The sequence below is a fragment of the Sander vitreus genome, chromosome 5 (genome assembly GCF_031162955.1).
Source record: "Sander vitreus isolate 19-12246 chromosome 5, sanVit1, whole genome shotgun sequence".
NCBI classification, from domain to species: Eukaryota; Metazoa; Chordata; class Actinopteri; order Perciformes; family Percidae; genus Sander; species Sander vitreus.
The window spans coordinates 13,521,429-13,545,060 of NC_135859.1; the positions used below are offsets into that span (position 1 = coordinate 13,521,429).

The 23,632-nt window shown below is 42.8% G+C and overlaps 1 protein-coding gene across 2 annotated transcripts in view; it reads left to right on the plus strand.

The window, feature by feature from the left end:
• The window catches only part of kiaa0825 (KIAA0825 ortholog), a 128,148-nt gene that overhangs the window by 18,413 nt on the left and 86,103 nt on the right, over nucleotides 1-23,632 (plus strand). Inside the window, exons 7-15 of one of the 2 annotated variants that reach the window (XM_078250487.1) lie at nucleotides 5,502-5,669; nucleotides 7,133-7,215; nucleotides 7,359-7,616; nucleotides 13,377-13,654; nucleotides 15,079-15,229; nucleotides 17,277-17,467; nucleotides 19,965-20,171; nucleotides 20,521-20,631; nucleotides 22,486-22,625. In XM_078250487.1, coding sequence (XP_078106613.1) covers nucleotides 5,502-5,669; nucleotides 7,133-7,215; nucleotides 7,359-7,616; nucleotides 13,377-13,654; nucleotides 15,079-15,229; nucleotides 17,277-17,467; nucleotides 19,965-20,171; nucleotides 20,521-20,631; nucleotides 22,486-22,625 — 1,587 coding nt within the window. The remainder of the gene's footprint in view (nucleotides 1-5,501; nucleotides 5,670-7,132; nucleotides 7,216-7,358; nucleotides 7,617-13,376; nucleotides 13,655-15,078; nucleotides 15,230-17,276; nucleotides 17,468-19,964; nucleotides 20,172-20,520; nucleotides 20,632-22,485; nucleotides 22,626-23,632) is intronic. The other variant, XM_078250488.1, reaches the window with a different exon arrangement.

Genomic DNA, 23,632 nt, shown 5'->3' on the forward strand with positions numbered 1-23,632 from the left:
CTTTTGTGTATCACTCTTGAAAAGCTCAAGGATATGAACATTTTCCTGGCACCTTCTATTGAGAAAGCACAGACAAAAATGGCTGGCTTATTGAGAGCAGCCAGTACTTTGTGATGAAGAGTCAGTGTTATTTGCATAGGGCTTGAAAACAATAATGCAAACAAGGGCACTAAACAAGTGGGTTTTAATGAAATGCTCCCATCAAGACAATACATTCCTCCATGTTCTTCATCCAGCCAGCTCGGTTCAATTACGTGGAGGAAGCCACAGAAATCTTAACCCCTATCTCACTGTCACTGCAATATTCACCACAAAGAAAGACGGAGGAGAGGAGGACAGAACAACAAACATAAAGCAGAGGAAAATTAGCCAGTCTCTGTCACCACCATCACCACTACACCTCCGTTTTTGTTAATGGAGATATCAAATATTGCTACTTTCCCCTTCCGTGACGGGCAGGTGGCCCCTGCTGTGGCCTGGTTGGACAGCACCCAGGGAAAGGGCCACAAGAGACCAGGGCTTGTGTGGTTTGTGTGCATGTATGTGTGTGTGCATGTGTCAGAGTGTGTATTGGGGAATCGCAGCAGGAGGCTTCCCATAATAATGCTGTCTGAGTGAGCAGTGGGCCGCAACTGACGAAGAGGACCCCAGCTGTCACAGGGCCTAGCGGGCGGTCCACAGTGGCTCATAGCCTCCTCAGATACACACACATAAATACACAGACGTACCCCAAGGCACACGACCCTGCTTGACACCCAATGAACACACAAAAAGGCATGGACACACAGAGAACACGTGCGCAACAAAAAGTGTTCAATAGCCATAGAATTACACCTCATGCCCCATCATAAGAATGGAGAGGTCCACAGATACACATGCACACATAGACAAGATTGGGATAGACCAGCCCATTTTGATATTTAAGTCCTTGAGCATGTTGGTTAACATCTGTATCAATGAGGATACCAGACAGCATACTAAGACAAGCACACAGTGTGCAGGGGAAACTTTCAGGAAGAGTTGTGATGAGTCAGTTGGCGCTTTGTTTTCACTGTTTTGCCCGTAGTACTACTTCTTTAACAGTTTTACTCTTACTGCTTTTAAAGCATGTTTTGTTTGTGATTTGTTAAGTATAGACTGTTAAGTTCGTTAACAGTTTTACATTGGTTTCTATTTATAAGAAACAGTTTGTTTCCATTTTTGATTAAATTGTAGACCACTATGCCCTGTGGAGTTCCACAAAAGTCAATACTTGGTGTCCTTCTGTTCAGTATCTATATGCTTTTGTTTAAAGGGGAAGTGCACACATTTTACACACCAAAGTCTGTTTACAGGTGTACTTGAGTACTACTGCATATGTAAAATAAGTTGTATAAAGCCATATGTGGCTCCAGGGGGAGCTGTGCAAAGTCTTATAATTAGCCTCAAGTGATTTAACTTGAGGTAATGTCAGTTGGGTCTAAAAAGTTTAAAGTTGAAAAATCTGTGTTTGGAATTAGAAAAAAAACGGGGCTTACCAAACTTCTGAAGCCTGCTCCTTGTCTCTGCTTGAGGCTAGTGGCTTGAGGCTACATTAACTGATATTAGCACATACCCGAATCTCTGACAGAACTGCCTGTGGCTGTGTTGCATTATGGGCGATGTGGGCACTATGTTTTGACAAGGACGTCTGCTTTGATTTTAGGTGTTATTGTGAACTTAGATTTAAAGTTTGTCATGTTGCATCAGTTACAACATCAGTCTTGTATCATCTGAAAAATAGATGTCAGAGGATTCATGAGGAATGAAGAAATGTATTTCAATATCAAAAGCTGTTCCGTGTTTTTATTTCCAGCTGGTTAAATTATTATGTAGTATATTTTCAAGCCTAAACATAGAAACAACTACAACTTCTGCCAACAGCCTCTAGGATGTTAACAAAAACAGAGATATGAACTAATTACTATGCACTTTCTTATCTGTATAATTTTGTTTTATGAATTGTATGCAATATGTAAAGCAGGTTGAATTCCAATTGTTTAATCCATGTGCCTAAATTGCCTTGCCTTCTGAAATTGCCCTTCTTTATCTCTCTGTATCTAATGAAACCAAATGCTTACATCACCTGTAGAGGGTGTTGTACAACACACACGCCTCAGCACAAAAGTAGAAATGTTCGTCTTCACATATTGTGATTGCATGATAAGAGACTAGAGGCCAGTCGGCTAGTGTGGTAAGAGAGAGGCAGAACACCCCTCTGATCGGTCTGATTTACACTACAGAGAGACAAAATAAGAGAAAGAGAGGGAAATGAGGGACAGAGGATGAGAGAGGGAGAGATGCTGTGCTGGAGAGAAATTAAATCAGTGGCTAAATTATTGCATGATTGCCCATTCCCCAAAGACTTGGGCATCATTTGGTAGAAAGTGTCTAATAATTGGTTTTCGGCCATGTCAGACACATGCAATTCCCCCTACTAATGGCTCTGTTTGGAAGAACTGGGCCTCCTGGGTCGGAGAAGGACAGAAAATAGCCAGACGGCAAAAAGCACCCTACGTCCTTCTCCTTTTTTTCCCCCCTCTCGGATAAATGAGGGAACAAGAGAGAAAGAGAGAGACACAGAGAAGAGGAGAGATGGCAAGAAGGAGAGAGTGTGTATGTGAGTGAGGAGGAAATGAAGTGGCAATAAGTGCAGCCAAAGGGGAAATGCTCTTCACTGTGAGTTTAATACATCAGACTGGGGATTTGGCAGCCCGCCACACAGCAATTGTTTACCTTTTTGCTCACTGGCTGCATCTGTTCTGTTTTGTAAACGGCACTAAACTATTCGCCCGTAAACACCGGAATCAATAACAACTGCTAAGGGAATTCCCTTATCCCGCCTCTCCCTCTCTTTCCCTCCCTCTCTTCCCCATGTTTTCATCCCTAACCACCACCCCCTTCCCTTCCCCCCCATCTCCTCCTCTCTTCCCTCTCTCTCTCTGTTCGCTGCCAGTCAGAAGCAGTGTGTGTGTGTGTATGAGAGAGAGAGAGAGAGAGAGAGCGAGAGAGAGCGAGCGCTGTGGAGCTGATGGTGGAACCCACAGGAGAGACAGACAAGAAGAAGACTGATGGCTCGCCAAAAATACCTGCTCTGTTTGTTTTTTCCTTTTGTGTTACATTGTTGTCATTGTTGAAAGCTACAAACTGAGACTGGCCACTGTAGACTTGCAGAGTTGGGTATTTTCAGAAATTTTTCTTACAATGTTCCTGCTCCATATAAAGACATAACCCCCCCCCCGTCCACACACACTGTTGTGTTGAATGACATATTGCTTGACATATGCTTGTTTTCTTTGAGGGCTTCTGATAAGATGTGTACTGCTTTTATGGTTATCACAGTAACCATTGATTTTCTTTGTGTTTACAAGAACACCCTCACACTATAATGTCATATGGGGGGGCTCTTATATAAACATATCATTTTTGCCCTGCCTTTAGCACCAGTCCTCCCTTATTGATTCTCAGTAAATTGACCTTTGGTTGAACTCTTCTGCCTGCTAGTGCCCTTCCTTATTCTAGTCTATGAGACATGCCATGCACTACGCTATATGACACACCTGGGTGCTTTTAAGCACACCCTCTCCATCAACCGGCTATGAGAGCCTCCATTTGGCCTCACTGTTGTGACAAAGGTATAATGAGGTTTAGATGGCTGTGCACTACACTGATATGGCTATAGGGCTATTTGGCTAGGGAGACAACTATAAATACCTATATAACCTGGGTGGCAGAGCTCAATGAGAGGCTGAGCTGAGCATTGCTAAACATCAAGGTCATGTGCGTCTACTCAGTGAGCAAGTACAACAGTCATAGGGTCACAGGTTGAGGGAATGAATGGTTAAGGAGAGAGACAGAGATGATGCTCTGGAAAAGGTGATGCTCTAGATAAAGTGGTAGTTAAAGGCATACTATGTAACTTTTCCCTCTTCGGTCCCCCTACAGGTTGTCTCATTGGAACTACAGCTCGCGGAAAAGTTACATAGTACGCCTTTAATGGGTGCTATGCTCAGATGAATGCCCAATAAAAGGTGGGATTGTGGGGGGGGATATATTAGAATATACAGCTCTCTCTAATGTGTCCCTGTCTCATCCGGTTTAGATTGTTTCCTCTTGAGTTGTTGACAGTTTTAGTTTTCCCCCGCGTTGAGGCACGGAAAGCTATGTTGACTTGCTGGTGACTTCAGAAATAGACATGATTGTTGGTGCGTGCGTGAATGTGCAAGCTGGAGAACGAGGCTGGCACGTGGGTGTCAGCCAGGTCACACATGTACACATGCAGAACGAGGTAGTCTCTGTAGCACAGACTCCCACTGGACCCCATTACAGAGGAGCTGCAGACCCATGCAGCTTAATCACACACGCACATACACACACATGCATACGCACACAGTCAAACACACACCAAATAATTACACAGCTATTCACATGTGATTTCATACACGCGTGCACACACACTTGCACATAAATGCATGTATACACTTAGACTTGCAAACACAAACAAACTTGAGGTCAGAATATACTCCATGGTGACCGCAGAGTTTGGTAGCAGTGTGGCAATTATCCTACAAGACTGACATGTGTGTGTGTCTGCAAATGTGTGTGAAAGTGTCTTCTACAAATGAAGTTGCACATGCACATAAACACACGTGTGCACACCCGGCAAACACACCAACACTCATGTAAACATACACACACATGCCTACATACAGAGTCAAACTTCATGCATGATTAAACCAGGCATCCTTGGGGACAGTGTGTTGTCATATTGTCAGATTTTGTTCAACAATATAGCAAAATTACATTAGCAGCAATAATGTTACAATTATTGGAAAAGGGGCCCCCTCTTCTTTCTTTACTTCCCAGCGCTCAATCATCTCCGTGCTTTCAGAGTCAAGGCTAATACTGAGCTCATCCATTCCCAAATGCCTTTGCAGTGGAGGAGCTCATTTAAGCGGACACACAAAAGTATTTGTGCATGTGTCTGGGAGTATGGCAACGCATCTCCCAGCCGCCCATTCTCCAGCTTAATGCGGAACATCCCCCGGGTGATGGCTTTGGCAGCCTCCAAAATGGGAAATCCATATTTGCAAAGGGGGTCATCAGCGGGTTAGGGGTAGAAAAGTTTTGTGCCGAGAGAGGAAGATGTGCATGTGTGACTTCTCGGGGAGAAAAGTTTTGCATATTTTTTCACTGTCTCTTTGTTTATGCGGTGTATTGGGAAAACATGAATGGGTCGATATTTATAAGAGGTGCCGTGCAAGGCAAGACTTGAGGGGGGGAGGAGTGTTTTCTGATGAGTGCATGTAGGTTGGGAGGTTGGGTTGAAAACCTATTTTCATGAAATTGTTTATTCCTTTACTGAACTGTAAACTGTACTGCAGCTCTCACTCCTCTATCTCTCTTTCAGTCATACATTCACAAGCATATGCACTCTTTATTTTTATCCATCTTTTCCATTCTTTTTTTTCTTCCTTCAACAGCGCCAATGGAGCTTCCCATGAAAAACAGGAGCTTCAGTTTAACTTCCCACCAGTTGAGGGCGTTAACCCAGCTGGCCTGCACCCTGCTGGGGTTTGAGAGGATTGTGAAGGAGCTGGTCACCAATATGACCTTTATTGATTGTACAGGGGAGACTCCCTGTGTAAAAGGTAAAACTCTTCTCTTCTACAAGTCTTAGTATCCTGAGATACAGTTTACCTTTTACAATCTAAACATATTACACATGGCAGATACATGGCTGATTCAATATTATTTAGATGAAATATCCTTAAAATTCACAATTTTAAGGCCACAGAATATTCAAATATAATTAGTGTTTTTGCCTGACAGTGAGGATAAGCTTCTGAAACAGTATTTGGACCATCAAGAAGGGAGTTAGATTTTGCTGAAAATAATCAGACAGACAATAAATAAGTAAAATGGGTTAAAATGTATTAATAATCCAAATAATTAGACAATTAGAGTCTTTCTGTGAGTGTGGTGGGGTTACAGAGGGGGGACTTGTACCCATGACCTCAGTATTTCTAAAACTCTGGCTACAGCCCTGCATTTGTGCCTCTCCTCCAGGCTTTAGCAGTCCACTTACACCCCCGCTAACACACACACACACATACACACACTGTTACGTGTTCCAGCGGGAAATCTGAGTTGTGTCTAAAGAAATGTTATTTTAGTAGGGAATTATCTTGGGTGTTATATAAGCCTTTCGTATCCTTCTCCCCTCTCCCCTTTGAACTGCCGCTGTAGAGATGTTAAATGAAAGCTTTTGGTGCATGGAGTAATTTCCATAAAGGTTACATTTACAAAAACAGGACTTGCAGAAAGGCTCAATTTACAGAGAGGTAAACAGCCTTTAAAGGGCAGTTATCCAAATCATTAATTCCAGGCAATCAAACGGCTTAATTACCAGAAATTCATCAGATGGGCTTAAAGGTCAAAAAGTGATGCGCTTGCTGCTTCCTCCTTCTTCCATTCCATGCGGTCTTGTTCGGCTAAATTGCCTCGCCTGGGGTCTCACTCTTCGCCTTCTGATTAGGAAATTGTGGCCTTCATGTTCACGCTTTTTAATTGCAACCCAACCCAACATCCTGTACACTTGTCTTCACATCTCACCCCCCTACATTCCCCCGTCTCACCACACATCCACACAATTTCCCCTCATGGAATTACCCCATATGTGGTTGGTTGTGGTATCTGGGTTCAAATCAAATCTAAGCCCCAAATTTAGTCTCGTAAAGGCGTCGCCATACGCATGTACTGCCTTTTTCTGCTCCCTCTGGGGAATGTACAGTTATACTCCGGTCACTGTCTCATTTTGGCTAGTGGGGGGAAGATGGAAGCAGTGTGACCCATATCTGGCTCTGAGTTATATACAGTTGCTTTTATGTTACTGCACTTGGAATTCAGTCAGGCCTTTAACACATAATATGATACAGTATGTTATGTGTGATGTGAAAATATTCATGCTAAACAATGCATAGATTTGAAAGATGCTACAGACTACCACCACATTGTTTTTTTTTATTTTTATCGCATGAGTTTCTGTATCATTGTTGGTCCCTGTTGAAATTGCACTGCCATGATTTGATTTGATTTTTTTTTGGTAATTTAGGCATCTTGAAAAAGAATAGAGGGGATTCAGACATGACAACAAATGGCAAGAAATCCACAGCAGAAACACTCCACACGCCAGAGGTGAGACTATTCTATGTGTTGATTTGTAATACCTTATTCTATTATTCAAAGACATTCAGGCTTATTATCATTTTGCAACAGTTAAAATATTCCCTTCTTCATTCAGGCATTAATTGGCTGTTGGCTCACCTCCTATTTTGCAGGTGCAGGTTTTGGAGTTTGATTGGAGGTCTGCATTTAGGGGGCTGGTCCCACACATGGCGCATTGTGTTAAAGTGATGCTGGATGATGTTTGTGCCAAGAGTCTACAGCAGGAAGAGGCCTTACATTCTTCCGGACACACTTCCGTCACCCTGAGCCGCGTTCCCGGACACGCCGCCGTCACTGCCGACAACACACATCTCAGAGAAGACTTCTTCTACACGTACTCAGAGAGAGAGACTCCCAAAATGATAGCCAAGGTACTCCTGGATTCAGGGTAGGATAGACTGACAAGTGGTTTGTCAGTATTGGTTGTGAGGCTGAGATTCAACCTCTGACGATGAAGTGGTATCAGTTATTTACCTGCTACTAATAACCAATAACATGAATGCAATTGATTCATGGCATTCCATAAGCACTCTCAGGTATTTAGAATATAGTTATTCATTGCTTCTAATCAGTGGGGTCTTGGCTCTTTTATATATGATTTTGTCATAATGCCTGTAATTTGTATGGCAACAAATATGATTGGGCTACAAAATCTGGTAACAGTCTCTTAAAATTTGCTCCATAAAAGAAAGCTACACATTTCTTGTAAGCAAGAGTTTGCAATCTCAGCTGTCCACACCCTCTTTGGATCACAATTTCTTTGTCTGAATGTTATGCAGTTTTAGTAAGTTAACAGTAAATAAGAACTTTGAAGCTTTATCAAGTTGTGTTCACATACACATTAATAATCCGATTTTGACCAGTAATTAAAGGGTTACTTGACGTTATCTGTTTAAATTGGTTAATTATAGGGCTAATCCTTTCATATTGTTTTGTTCATGGTATGAAGCGTAGCTTACTTAATTAAGATGCCTCCTCCACATTATTTTTACAGCATTCCATGTCATGCCTCAAACCTTATATTTCTCTCATGTTGTTATCACTAAATTACCTTGTGGCTTTCTGCAATTATTAAACAAATGTTGCTTTAAGCGGTTCTTTTCACAGTGCCCACAGATAGTAGAGAATGCCCAAAGATGCCTTCCTAAAGAAAGACACACCACTCTGTAAATGGCCACCAGCACAGCTGGAGGCACACAAAGCCTGTAGGCTGGAGAGCATTTGTAAATGATGAAACATGAAAGTGACAGTAAAGTGTCTTACTAGAGCTGTGAGATCATGTTTGGAAATCTTCATCAGATGTGTGTCATCTGTGTCATTAGATACTTTACATGTGACAAAATCCTGTGAAAGTGAGGATTCACGTTTTTACATCGCTTCAATGCCCTGCAACAATGCAACTAAAATTGGAGTGGTCCATAGGTCTTTATACATATATGGTTACCCACATAGATTCTAAAAAAAGAGTGTTATGTGTTGGAGAAAATGGTTTATTTTAATAGAACAAAATAATTTCTTATTTGTGCCACAGACATTTTTACAATATTTAATCCAAAACATTTTATTTCTGAAAGAATTACTAATATGGTTCAAAGACTCCTGTTTGTTAACAAGCAAAAGTCAAATCAAAATGTATTCTACTGTTTACCCCTGTTGTCTTGATTTTTTAGTCTTTCCCTGAAGGGAAATTATTATTTTCCCAAGCATTTGTGTCTAAGTGACTAATGTAAACAGTGTCTAACTGCATGTCAATCACTGCTCATGCACACACATTCATTCTCCCTTGTGGGGGGAGGGGCTTAGGAGACCGTTTTGGGCTTTAGCAGAAAAGGGGGGAGGGACTGAGAAGTTGTCGATGTTAAAAATGTTTGGCTAAGTCCTGGAGCTTCACTAGCCTGGTCCTACCAGACTCTCGTACATTTCATTTGTACAGAGAGTCTGGCCAGTCTCCATTGACAAGTGTTAACTTCCTTGAAGGCGGGTACTCTGTTGAAGTTTAAAACTATTGGATCTGCCCAGAGCCACTCTGGATCTGCCATAACCAGTCGCTAACGTTTGGTCATGACGCATGTGCAACAAGAGGGGAGACCGTCAAGGCTATTAGCATTAGCACTGATTAGTTTTTTTCTACTTAGTACTTCTTTAGATTAGTACTTTTCCCAAACCCCATGGGGAGGAAGGCCACAACATCATGGTCACCACAAAACTCAGCAAAGATTGTTCTTGCTCGGGTTTTAACTTCTGGATATTCTGCAGCGTTGCCACAACGGACCGAATGGCTTCACTCGCATCTTTCTAGCGCACGTCCTCAACGTCATCGTTCTCAGCCACACCCTCTGTTTGCTGATTGGACTGCCAAAAACTTTGGTCGAGAAAACCCAAGACTTTACCATGAACCCAGACGGAGTACTGAAGCGAAATGAAAATTGAGCGGAAGTACGTAGGAGGGCGGAGCCAGGCTAGATCTTCACAATCCTACCTACGGCACCTTTAAAGTGCTGTTTGTGGCGAAACCAAGCACTTTTAGTCGAAGTACATTGATGGTGAGCATTTTCCTTATAGGGTTACATTGCAGCCCGGTTTGTGGCTACCAGTTCCAGCATTATCTCTCAATACTGAAAAAAAATACCGATATTTCAGACATGATAACACTCACTCACTATAAGCCACTGTTTTTCTCCTGCACACAATTTATCACATTATACAACCCGGTCTCACACACACACACACACACACACACACACACACACACACACACACAAGTATAATACATTTGTAAAGGACCCCAACTTGTCACTCCTCACCCTGTGAATGAGCATGTTTTGCCGTACACACCAGTGTCCCTGTCCTGTTCATCCTCCTTTACTACTACCTGGCTGAACAATGCAGGTCTGCACACATCACCCAGGGAGATTAATGTTTTTTGTAGCGGAAAGCCCCCTCTACAATAGAGAGCCCAAATGATTTGGGCCTGACACAGTTGACACCCTGGATCAGAAAGGGCCTTGGAAAGAGTCATCAGTATTACTTTAGGGGAGTACTCTAAGGACAAAAGAGAGACAGGAGGAAACCAAGAAGCAGTATGGGTGATATTATGAGGGCATAGATGGTGTGTAGAGAAAGGTGTTGAATAGGGGAAAGTATGGGGTATACAGATGATAGAGGGATGTATCACAAAGGCAAATAGGCTATGGTAGAGAGCAGGATAACAAAAGAGATAGTTTGAGAGAAGAGATGAGAAGAGAGGGCCTGGGAAATGGCAGAGAGAGGTGAAGTAGACACCAGAGATTGATTTTTCTCAGGAGGAAGACCACTGTCTGATGTGAGACCAGGCTTAGTGTCTAACTCTACAAAGGTTCTCCAATGTTGCGGACTGGACTGCCAAATACTTCAATTTAAAATGACACTGTGCTGTTTTTCTTACCTATTTTACCATTACTAAACAACCTTTCCTCTTAAAAGTCTCTGAAACTTTCTCCAACTCACTTTCCTTCACCTTCCTCTAGCTTCTTCTGCTACCCACTAGTCTCCTCCACACTGTACAGACTCTTATCATTACTACCTCACTTCCCTCCTCCTCTGCCCCCTCCCCCTCTCCTCTAGCCCTTTTACTTGACAGCAATTGTGGCCATCATTGCTAACGAGTGTCAGAATTTGTCTGTGCTCAGGACCTGTACAACGTATTTATGTGTAGGTCAACGCTTCAAAGATGAGAGCCTTTCAGCCCAAAGGTTATACATGCATGCATTTGCATTCAATAACACAGAACGAGACAGACGTCCAGGACGCGACCATTAGATATATATATGTTTACCCCCTCTGTCCTCTTTTGACATATTCCCTAGTGTTTGAGCAGAGAGCAAATTACTATACAAGACATAAGCGTGAAATATGGCCAGTTCAAAGGCATTATGATGGATCAATATTTCCCACATTTATATTCATATGTTCATAGCTCAATCCTCGCTTTTTTTCATGTCTCACTGTCTGTATTACCATACATATGCAGGCTGCGATTATACCGTTCATCCATCAGAGTACTTTACATAGTGCACTTTTTTTTTTTTATTGGCCGTCAGTTGTGTGTTGAATGCCAAATACACTCTATTCAACAGCTGGAACTCGCCCTCTTTTCAGAACCAGGGATTGAACTTTCCTCGTTTGGGTGGGCGCTTCTAAACTAGATGCTACCTCTCTATTATAGCAACAGAAGTGCTTTTTCTGTATTCAGACTTCTCTGAAGCCCTCACCTGCATGTTCAGTTCGCCACTTGTCTGTCTACTCCAAATTCTGCACACATAAACAGGCCTCCCTAGCACTTAAAACACTTTATACAATCTTTTTCACCTTGCTACAATGGTCATGGTGGGATTCTGGGCTTTGATCTGAGCTAGTTAAGGTTTCAGTCTGACTTCAGTGTGGGTGCATGTGTGTGGTTGTTTTTGCATGAATGTGCATGTAAGGATGACGTTCTGCTCAGTGTGTAAGTGTGTGTGTGCTTGTGTTCGTGCCAACAGCGTATGTGTATGAAATGCTTCTCCAGGGCCTCTCCATCCCCCATGGGGATGTATGTTGTGTTGTGTCCACCTCTGCTTTCTCCCTCTCACAGCTAAGCTCCTAATGACTGCATACAGTCAGATATTGACTTAATTGTCCAAACGGCCATTGTTCCCAGGCCTTTTAACCCCACTGGAAGCTTTTAAGGAGAAAATTGTGTAAAGAGATTGTGAGATTGTCAATTGTGTACACACACTGGAGCCCATATCTGACAGAATGTCGAACTTCCCAGTCAGCTATTAAGTCAAGTAATAGAGTGCGTGACTCTAGAAGCAAGTAACACATGCTGTGATTGATTGACTAAACTGGCATAGAGTTTTCTGAGTTATGGTGATTTTTTTTCCCCTCAGTGTGACCTGGCTTGGGAGCTCCAGGGAATATGGTGAAATATGCTTTGTTTTAAGGCTTTTTAAGAATCTGCTCACATGTATAGGTGGATAAATTTGGAGGTGAACTCACACACATATGTGACTCCACGGCACTTGCCTGATCATCTTTCACTGTTCTCAATATGATGCCAATAGGAAGCACATACGGTTGTAGAGGCAGTTGTGTCAAGGTGTGCATGGGTGCATCTTATTCTCTGCAGTAATAGGTACAGCACATGGTGCTTTTTTGAAGAATACATGTTGAATTATTACCCTACAGTATATGCATGCTATGGGTTTATTTTGTGCATGTGTTGGCAACCGGCACCACAGCATCGTAACACACAGAAACACACACTAGAAGAAGAATGAAGTATCAGTATAGCATTATGTCAAGCATGCTGATTGACACAATGCTATATATTAATTAAAAACACATTAAAGATTTAAATATAGAAACAAGCAAAATCCCACTGCTGCTTATCTGTGCCCCAGCAAGCACACACACTCACCTATTTTAAAGAGCCTTGATCAGCCAGTCTCCCAGCCCCTGGAGAGGTAAAGGTGTAGGCAGCCTGGTCCCTATAGGCCTTTCTCCAGGACAAATGTAGATAAATGGGATAAGTCTTGCTTGTTGCTCTGGCAGTTTATAGAATAAGCTGTAGGTCTTTACATCGCTGAAGCAGCTCTCTTTCCCTTCCTCTCGCTCACTCTCACCTTTGCCTGACCTTTTATTTTTCTTTCCTCTCAGCATGTCTGACTCCCACCTCTTCCTATGTGTTGTAACATTTCTATTGGAATGTAGTTAACATGATGCATGCTGTTATAAAATTAGACGTTATAAAATAAGTGCTGATGTGCTCTCAGAAGTGAAGGGTTTATTTGACCTGATACCAATTATGAATCTTCAGCAGCATTTTTTTTGTGGAGGGCACGCTTTTAGACATCTGTATTCTGCATTGACACTGATGTTTGCTTTTCAGCTGTAATGACTTGCACAATGTAAGAGAAAAATACATGTGTAATACTCGGCTTAGTCTTGAATCCTTGTCATTCGGATGACTCCTTGCAAATGTTCCATTATTTATATCTAATGAGGTCGCTTTCTGATGTTTTTTTTCTTCTGTTTTTCCTCTTACTGACAGATTTTCCCTCTGTTATTGAGATCATGTTTGTCTTGTCTTTGCCTTCTCTCTCCCCCCTCAGTTCTGTGGAGCAATCATGACTGAGCTGGATGCCTTGCTACCCTTGGCAGCAGCCTGCAGAGACAGCTCTCTCCTGGAGGTGCGATCAAGCTTTGTGGAAGCGTGTAGCAGGGCAGCGTTTGCCATGCTGGGCCGTCTGCAGGAGAGGGCCCTGAAGGTAGCATCCTCTGCACCCCTGAGGAACCTGCCTGCTCTGCTGGCCACTTGCATTTATGTGAACCAACGACTGGAGCACTATCATGCCAGGCTGAAAGATTCAAATACTACTGCAGCTAAAGTGTAAGGAAAATGTTTGACATTGTTTTCTCATAATATGGCGTGGGAATGGAATAGTGTATTGGCTGCTATGCATTGATGTATGTGTGTGTTTTACTATGTCTTATTGTGTAAATCCATCCATCCAATCATCCATCCATCCATTTACTCTAGCACCTATAGGATAAAAGACGTAACAGAAATTGTTATTGGTTATTGATTGAATCTTTTGATCGCAATTAATAACTTGAAAAGCAATTTCGGAGTCCCTTACTCTGCCTTGCCAGAGTAACAACAACAGTTGAACCGTGGGGAACATGTATGTGGGCGTGACTGATGCTGACTGGCTACACTAATCAACAGGAACATGGAGATGGGTTACATTGGAAAATTAGTATTGTACTATATATGTTGCAGTCCTTTGGTTTGTAATCCCAGTAAGAATACATGTATAATACAAAAACCAACAGAGCAATGATGTATAAACCCACAGATGGTGACTGTAGAGGGCATCAGGCCATGTCAAAGTGATCAGACATGCCTTGTTTCCAACATTACCCATTGTTCCTCATCTTTCACATTACACAATCATTTCCAAACTGCTGTTCATTTATCAACAATAACCTAATCAGACAGCCAGCTCAACAGATAATAAACTGAATTGCATTACAAACAGTTATACCACAGACTGTATCAGTATCACAACTCACTACAGCTACCCTGTATATAATGGCTTATACTCTTTGACTATATTTAGATATTTATTAAGCAAAAATTAGGAAAGAGATTCCTTCTTCCTAAATCTGTAAGCCTTGTAACATAGGCAGAAAACAGAAGAAACATTTTAAAATTGTACATTTGAGATTAAGAGGAGGGGACCAGAGAGCAAAAAAAAGGGTAGACATGATTGACAGGAGGTAATGACAGCCATATTGTGTCTACATCTGGTGAGTTTTTATGCCCCGTAATACCCCCTTAACCTCTGCTCTCCACACATCCCTTCTTAAGGCATCCTTGGTGCCCTCAGTGCTCCTGTTGTCCCACCTCTGGCCCTGTGCACCCCTCCACCTGCACTTCCACCGTGCCCCCTCCGGTCATAAAGCCCTACACCATCCAGTCCCCCCTGGTTTTAAGCCTCCTGCAGCCCTGTTAAAATGTTGCCTCTCTCTGGAAAGTATCAAGGCAGGCAGATGTAAAGGATATGAAATGTCACGCGGAACTTTCAGAATAAATCATTAGTTCGTTCATCTAATCATCTCACCTAATGTTTGTTTGATAGCTCCCTGAATATACAGTAGTCAATTATGCGTCTGGATTACAGGATTGGGCCCTATTAGAATCTTGATCCCAGCGGCCCCTTTCTTCTATCTTAATTTACCATACGTATTATAGATTATGTATTTTCTGTCATTACCTTTTAAAGGTTTGTTTTTTTCCTCCATGCCTAGACCCCTGACCCTGCTGCCTGTTCAAAAGTACCAAGATACAGTAGAGGCCTTGAGAGACCAGCTGAGCAGCTACTGTATCCAGGTTTGTTCCACCTGCATTCTTCAAGACGCAGAAAGTCACCACTGGGCTGACCCCAAACCTTTCTACGAGGTAAAGTGTAAAGTTCACATTTCCCTAAAATCTATGTGGTTGAATTTGAAAAACTGTATATGATTAAATATAGTCTTCATAAACTTCTCTGAGTTGACATTTCTGGCATTTAAGATATATAGGAGGAGCCTATTTGAGAATTACCTATTTACCCTCAAATCAAAAAGATGGTAACACATTAAACATCAACAATTTTATCTGGCGTTGAGTTCTTGTAAAAAGTGGAAATTGTAATGCCACGTGTCTTAGTCGGCTTTTTCTGTAGATTTCAAGGAACTCTAGAAATTATACTCAGGAGCTTTCTCGCTTCTTCATTCCCACAATACACTTTTACCTCCCACTCTCCCTCTTCTAACCAAGCCTTCTACTCTGAGCTCCCTGAGAACATCTGTGGCTTCCATGCTGCCCCGGGGGCTCCAGGCATTCAGCTGTCTGAAGTCTGCAGTCTACACTGGGACTGTCTGGAAACAGCATAGGGCCTCTGAAACTCCCCTACCTTTATGCCCTTAAACCAATCTAAACCTCCTCTCTCTTTCATACTTTACCCTGCTTTTTGCCTCTTTTTCCCTTTGTTCCTCCCTCCTTCCCTGGGTCACTGGTGTCAGACAGACCTGCTGTGCGCAGGTGTGTGCTTTTGTTCAAGCATGCCTGTATGCATCTGTACAGATGAATGCATGTGTGGTTGTGCAGCAGCATCTCAAGATGTGCGTTTCATTTGGTGTGTATGTATGTATCTATGTTTTCATTTCTGTTGCGTATGTGCAGTTGTATGCACAAGGTCCTGGATCCCCAGCCCTGTGTCTTGGCTCTTTCATTGCTCAGTGCAGCTCCAGAGAGACCCTTCTTTTCTTCCTTCTTGTTATTTTACATTGGTATTGACACATGAATAGTTGTTGGCAGAGAGCTATTTAATATGCTATAATAGCAGCACGAGGTCAGTTAAGGCAATCAATGGAAGTTTTGAGCATGACCTTGGCTACTTTCCATGTCAGGGTTTTGCCTTCAGAGGCAAATACACAGTTTAACTAAAAAAAGCCTTTACGATTTTCCAATTTTATTCCATCCCCAATTCCCCATCCAAGATTCAGTTCTCACTGCTGCCAGGCCATCATCTCTAATAGGAATTTGTTCATAGTTGACCTGGCTGGTCAAATAAAGTTTGACTTGAGTGAGCGGTTTAAACAGTCCAACCACACATGTAGTTATGGCTGCTCTTGGTTTGGATCAAACGTCTGCGTTTGCTCTGTTGAGTCCACAGGCGGAGGATGGCGGCCTAATCCCGGACATAGAACTCGGTCACGCTCCCCATCAACCACCGATCCCTAAATGACTGGCTCCAGGGAGGAGAGGAAGGGAGAGGAAGGAGAGAAGTAAAATATGAGATAGATGAGGTGAAGTGGGAAGAAAATGGGAACGGACTGTAGGAGGATGTGTCTATATCGCCGCCACACGCGCAACATCCACTGGAGCAGTTTATTGTTGGAGGTTAAACATGAGGAGTTTGGGCGAATAGAGGAAGAAGAGAGAGATTTGATGAATTAATTCTTCTATATCTTTTCCCACAAAGCTGCAGGATGCCAGGATAATAATCTGTTTTCCTCCATCTGTCCTCCCCCTCTATGTCTGTCTTTCTTCTCACTCTCACTTGTCTTTGCTCACTTTATTCAGAGAAGTTCTCCATGTCTCCCCTTCACTCTTTCTCTCTGTATGTGTGAGCGTGTATGTGCGTGCAAGTGTGCGCCTGTTGTGATGTGTTCTCCAGTTCAGGACTTTAAAGCAGTCTAAAATCCCAGTGGGGGAAGAAACCCAGGTGCAGAGTGCAGGTGGCGTGACCACTGAGACATCCTGGTGTTGACAGACCTGCCTCTGTCTCTCTCTTTCTTCTCCTTCATGTTTTTTCTCTCACTCCCTCTATTTTTATCTCCTTCGCCTCTTGGTTTTTCCCTGTTTTTGCTTCGCTGTCAATATCCATCTCACAATATATCTTCATCATCTGCAATCCCCCTTCCTCCCATCCCTCCCTGCCATCCACCACTTTCTTCCAAAGGGTGAGCGCTGTTCCTTCTCGGTGCAGATGTGGTTCTACTTCCTGTGTGGGCTGCGTAGCGACCTGTGGGCCGTCCTTCCGGCAGAGATGGCCAAGGAGGTGCTGGGCCATGTGCTGTATGAGACTTTACAGCTGCTGGTGCAAAGATATGCCAGGGCCCGTCCTTCGTACAAGAGACACCTGCAAATCAGGTACTGGCCTCAGTTATAATCACTTGAGAAATCTTGTCACGCTTTGTAATATAAATTAGGCTACTAAAATAAAAACATACCAAATGTAGTCCTACACTGCAATTTGTGTTTTTGCCCCTTGTTTAAACACTCAGACATAATTTAAGTATTGATATGACAGTATATACCATGAGATGATAAAATATGTTCAGATGTATCAGATTTTTCTGTACTTTCATATCTGTGGTTGTATTTTGATGTTGTGAGCAGTATTGAAAATCAGTGAGAAAACTGATTAATGACAACAACTGGACTGTGCATTAATATAATGAAGTACCTTGCTTTGTAGGTATTTAACTGACCGGCTAGCCAAAACAGGAATTCCTGTCTGGGTATATTCTCTATTTTTTTTATTTGAATTTCTGAAAAATTTATCAGGGCCCTATCTTGCACCGGGCGCAGCGCAAAGCCCGACGCAAGTGTCTTTGCTAGTTTAAGACCGACGCAGTTGTCGTTTAAATAGCAAATGCACCTGCGCCCATCTTTGCGCCCATGGGCGTGCTGGTCTTACAGGGAGGTGTGTTCAGGTGAATTCTTGGTGTATTGCTATCTTGAGGCAGCAGGAAGTGATCGCGCCACTGACCAACAAAAACCTGGTCTAAAGTTAATAGCGCAGCATTTCATTGTTATTTTAACAGCGAAATAGTAAAATGCGCCTGGGCTCGTGCACAGCGCGTGCACACTATGCTTGTTACACACACACACAGGGAAGCGCAGCAGCACACAAACATGCAAACGATTACAAATAAAAATATTACGGTGCAAATCCGCCATCATAATAGCAAAGCGCCAAGATACAAACGTGCCTGGCTTTTAAAGGGAATGGGAGGTGACACTCTGATTGGTTTATTGCATGTTACGCCCAAAACACACCTATGAATTAATGAAGACACTAAGTACAACCCTTTTGAACCACGCGCCCGGCGCACGGAACCCTTTTTTCTGCCGTCAAACTAGCAAAAGTGGATTTGGACACGTCCTAAATGCACCTGCGCCATGCGCGTCACGCCGTGCGCTTAGATCGTTAAAATAGGGCCCACAGTGTAATAGCAAATTGTATCCTTACTGCAGAGCAAACATACTATAATGGGATGCTAATTTAGGAAACAACCTTACAACAAGGTCCGTTAGCTTTAGCTTTAAGGACTTTTCGTTCATGTTGGCTCAACAGCTGAGGTTCAAAGTTTATTCTTGACCTTGGAAACAGTAGTTGAGAAAACAATCTCAACCTCAGCTTTTAGGCTAACCTGAACAAGAGGTGCCTAAAGTGTCCAGAAAAAAATGGAAATTGGAACAACTACAATTCCAAGTGTGCAAACTTCATTTGTGCTTTGGAACAGCTATTAAATGGACCTTGGAGATTGTTTTCTCAATCGCTGTTTGCGATCTCAAGAATGAACGTTGAACCCCTGGAATGATATGTTTTCTATCACAATTGATTATTTTTCTCATCAGTAATTTGTGGTTTTCCTGACAATTGTCAATGACTATACATTCTGTGTACCTCTGCTTTATGTTTTAACTCTCTCATTCTCTCATAACCTTTCTCACACATGTACTTGTATAGCCCACCTGATACTTTGGTATTTACTCTATGATGAATATAGACTTGGCTATACATTGTTATCCTAAACTACATCAGAACTCATTGAAAAGTCCTAAATGGTTTCATGTCTCTCACTGTTGGCCTAGTTTCCCTCAGCTTCTGTGGGTCTAATGGTGGAGGTGGTCTTTCGTAGTGTTAGTACGTCATAGGCACACTCTCTGCACAGGGTCATCTTCTCCATCCTCTTTCTCCTCCTAATAGCTGAAAGATGACAATGAGCAGGCTAAACTGTGACACATGGCAAAAGGTTGAAAGAGTGAATTTTATGTGTAGCACCACAGGACGTCAACACAAAGCCTGGTTTATGTTGCCTGGAGATGCATGTGTTTCTGGCGGGACAGTTGTAAAGTGTAAGGCTAGCCTAAACAGATGGCTTTTCAAAGCATCTCTAAGTTTCCTATGTGTATAGCACTCACATGGGTACTCTTATGCTACCTCAGCTCTCTTGTATCAGTCCATTTCTGTGTGTGTCTAATAACAATTTAGGCCATGGGAAGAGCAAGCATGAGGAGATGGGAGATGATGAGCAGCTCTCCCCAACCAATTGAGGAAACAGATTTAGGGGCGAATAAATGTAAAAGCAATGACTTTTAATGTGAAATCCAAAGCCCTTAGTACACTTAACTTTCCAGCAGTAAAATCACCAGGAGGTTCTGATATCTGACTGGCTGTGCAATGAGGCTGTTATGTCATGATGTAATGGGGGATGTCAGCCTTTGAAAACAGCAATGTTTGCTTTCAGTGCCTTTCTCTTTCTCTCTCTTTATGCATTCTCACATATTCGTTCACATCTCATCCTTTCTCTTTTCATCTATACATTCGCCTTTTCTGTTTCCCTACTCGGTGTCTAAGATGTGATGTTACAGCAGTGTTGCTGTATGTGGAGCAGCTTATTTGGAGTGTGTGTGAAAGTCCCGAGGCCTTGTTGCGCTCCAGTCCTTCTTCAGCTAATGCCATAATAGCGGGCAGACCAGGCTGGCTATACCAAATCCACAGCCTGTGTGAGCAACTCCTGACAGTCCTCGTCATTGTCACAGCACCCCTATCTTTGCTGTATAGGTTCGTACGCACAGTTTGTTTTTGTTATTCAACCTTAAGGTAAAGTAAAATATGACCTAGGCAAACAAAAATGTTCTACTTTTCCTATGAAACTATTTAATAGAGGTAGTTACTTTCTGTAGCCTGTAATCTTGTGTCCTAATTGGATTTAGCCCCACACTTGACTTGGCATGAGTGGACTGCCAACTGTAAAAAAAATGAAGCCAAATAAAAAAATTCTATGCACACAGGAGGATGTGTTTCGTTTTGTGATATCACTACCTGAAGAAGTATGACCACCAAACATAAAATGTTCTTGTTAGTTGAAGATGTATTTTATAATTGTGATGTGTGATCTCGATTCCTCCAGGATATTTATGATTAATCCTGCGAAAGAGTCCACATCAGATCAGCCTGACAGCCCTGTTGTCCACTGGCTAAATGCTATCAACCCTGACCTCTTCACAGAGCAGGCCATACGGTATGTAAATTACACTTAGCATACCATCCATCACACATCATGCAGTAGGTACACATTAACATGTTCCCTCACAAACTCACATACACGCACACTCTGGTATGCTATGCCATCACACACACCTCACCCACTGTATAGCGTACTGTGTGTGTGTGTGTGTGTGTGTGTGTGTGTGTGTGTGTGTGAGAGAGAGAGTCACAGCCGCATACTGTATGTGCAGATATATAACCAGACTTACCCGCTGCTCAGGGCTTCAAGCTAGAGTTGCTGTGGTAATATAACACAGATGCAAGCTGGGACAGAAAAAATAATAATAAATAAACTACCGTAGCCGCTGACACTGATTTTGTTTATGTTGATGGTTGCTGAGGGCTTTACACATGAGGCGTCAACAGAGTACACGGTGATGTGTGCGTGAATGTGTACATGCATGCACACACGTGTACATGTGTGTCCAGTTACTGTTATGACCTCCAAGGTGCAGTCAATCACTCCCCCCCCCCCCCCCCCCCAACCCTTGACTCCACCCTCCTCCCCTCTCATCTCCCTCACTGCCAGAGGTGATGTCATTGCGTGCTGATGGAGCACAAATCAAACTAACCCCCGCTGTCCCGCTCCTAAGTATTGGAGAGCTGAAATTAGTTTATTTTTATGACCTCTTTATTTCTTTGCTCCCACCTCCTGCCTGCATGCGAGGGCGCCAGGGGGCCTGCCAGTGGCCCCCGGCCAGATCCACAGGTCCTCATCCAGGACCCTGCCTCTGTGGCCAGATCTTTCCCCAGCCCATTAAAATAAAACCCATTGTTATGGTTATTAAATAAAACAATAATAAAATCACAAAGCGCATACATAAATCATCCAGCATTACAAGCTATAAAGAAAGCATCTGAAGTATGTTTTCTGGTCTTATGTGTGTTTCTGTATTTGCACACATTCATGCCTGCATTTCTCTTCTTGCCTTTCCTCATGTGGTGTGTGTGTGTGTGTGTGTGTGTGTGTGTGTGTGTGTGTGTGTGTGTGTGTGTGTGTGTGTGTGTGTCTTGGTTCTGTAAACTGACCCTGCGCTGTAGCCTGGTAGATTTATCAGAGCAGTTAAAAGAGGATTTCTTCTGGATTTGCGGTCCAAGTGACATCATAAATTGCACTGTCAGATTGAGGCATAGTTTTCCTCAGTCAAGCAGCAGGGTGCACCCTGCTCTAGCTTTCTGGCTTAAATGGAATGGTTAATTTCTGGGCAGACACCCCCCGTACTCCCTCCCACCTCCCAGCTCTTCAGACAAACTCTGTCCATTCCTTCCATTAGATTTTTATTGAGATGTATAAAGTAATATGCAGGAACACACATGTCAGCGTGCCCTCACACTTGCACACATACATAACCACAAGCACAGGCTCTGAAGGGTGCTCTTGCACACGCACACACACTTGCACGCACACACACCAAGGATACGGCTCATTACCCACAGCTGGCTGCAGCCTCTTGGTTATACAAAAGATGTAGGAGGGGGGTACTGCTGTATATTCATGTATTTGGCTGTCTCCCAAATGTTAATTTGGTTTTAGCTGGCCAAGATTAGAGCTAATTCCTTCCCGGTGCACACTATAAGTAAGCGAGAGTGAAGGCATTTGCAGACTAAGCTCATATTAGGAATGAGTGACACTGAAGGAAGTTACCATTGTAGCATAAACACTATTTCCTCCCATAGTGTCATCCAAGACAACGACGATTTCAGTCTCTGTCTTTCACTTGTGAAGCTTTTTCTCTCCTTTGTTGTCTCTTGCTAAATTGACTGCTATCTGTTCACTCACCTGACACTGCAGAACTGTCAACTTTGTTTTCCTTCTTTCTGCTCTCAGAGATGGCCTTATGGGCCAGGCGGCCTCTGCATGTCAGCTGAGGCTACTGACCTCTGACCCAGGACGCAATCCCAGGTTGCTACTGCGAATGCTGCTGTACAGAGACTGTCACCTGCCCAGAATACTCCTGGAAAACTCTCGTAAGTCAGTTTTTTTGTGTATAAAGATTGGTATGTTTTAATGGTTAAAGGGCAATGTGTGTGTATTTGTCATGTACATGCTTAGCTGGCAATCCTATAGCCACTGACTTTCATTATTCTTTAATATTTCTATTTTTATAATAATGGACCTACAGAGTTGATCCCGCGGGGGCCATGTGTGGGATGATGTTTACCAGTGTCTTAATTATGGTGCTCTAAGATCCTAAGTGAGTTATACAGACCTTAGATGAGCTCTATCCATTTTATGAAGTTATCATCAGCATCTTTGCCATCATCATCATTTTCACCTTGGTCACCATCATCACTAAATCAATAGAGAGCAGTAATAAACACTCAACAGGGCCAGGCGGAGCACACACGCTGACCTTTAAAGATTTTCCCTTCCTTCTTCACCCCTCCGCACCGGCAACAGTCTAACCTTTAAAGACTGTTGTGCACTCGCGCATTAATTCACATTATAGCGACCTCATTAATAACAACTCTCACTGTCTCGTTCTCTCGCTCGGTCTGAGTCTGGCTCAGAGGCTCTGCAATGCTTCTCCCCGCGCGCTGCCGTAAATCAACGCTGGAAGCGCTGACTCTCGCGTGTTATCACAGTGACGGGCTAATTAACCAGGAAGCAGACAGACAGAAGGAACAGCTTGACTGAACGCCTACACTCCCATAAGCCATTGCAGTTACCCATACATGCATATACTGGGGTTTTTTCCTGGTGCTCTATTGGTAATAATTGAAGTGTAACTTACTCATAGATAATAATACATTGAGTCAAAAAAACTACCTCAATTGGACTCAGTTCTAATTCAATTCAAGTTAATGTGCCACAGTCAGCTGCTGTTGGTATATTAGGACAGTTGCAGTTTTTCTAATGTAACTAACTTTGTTTCATCACTTTTTCAACAGTTGCTCTGTGACACATTTTACAATACAGTATATCTGCCGCATCAAAGCTACCTAACTTGCTAGACAGCTACCAAACTAAATGG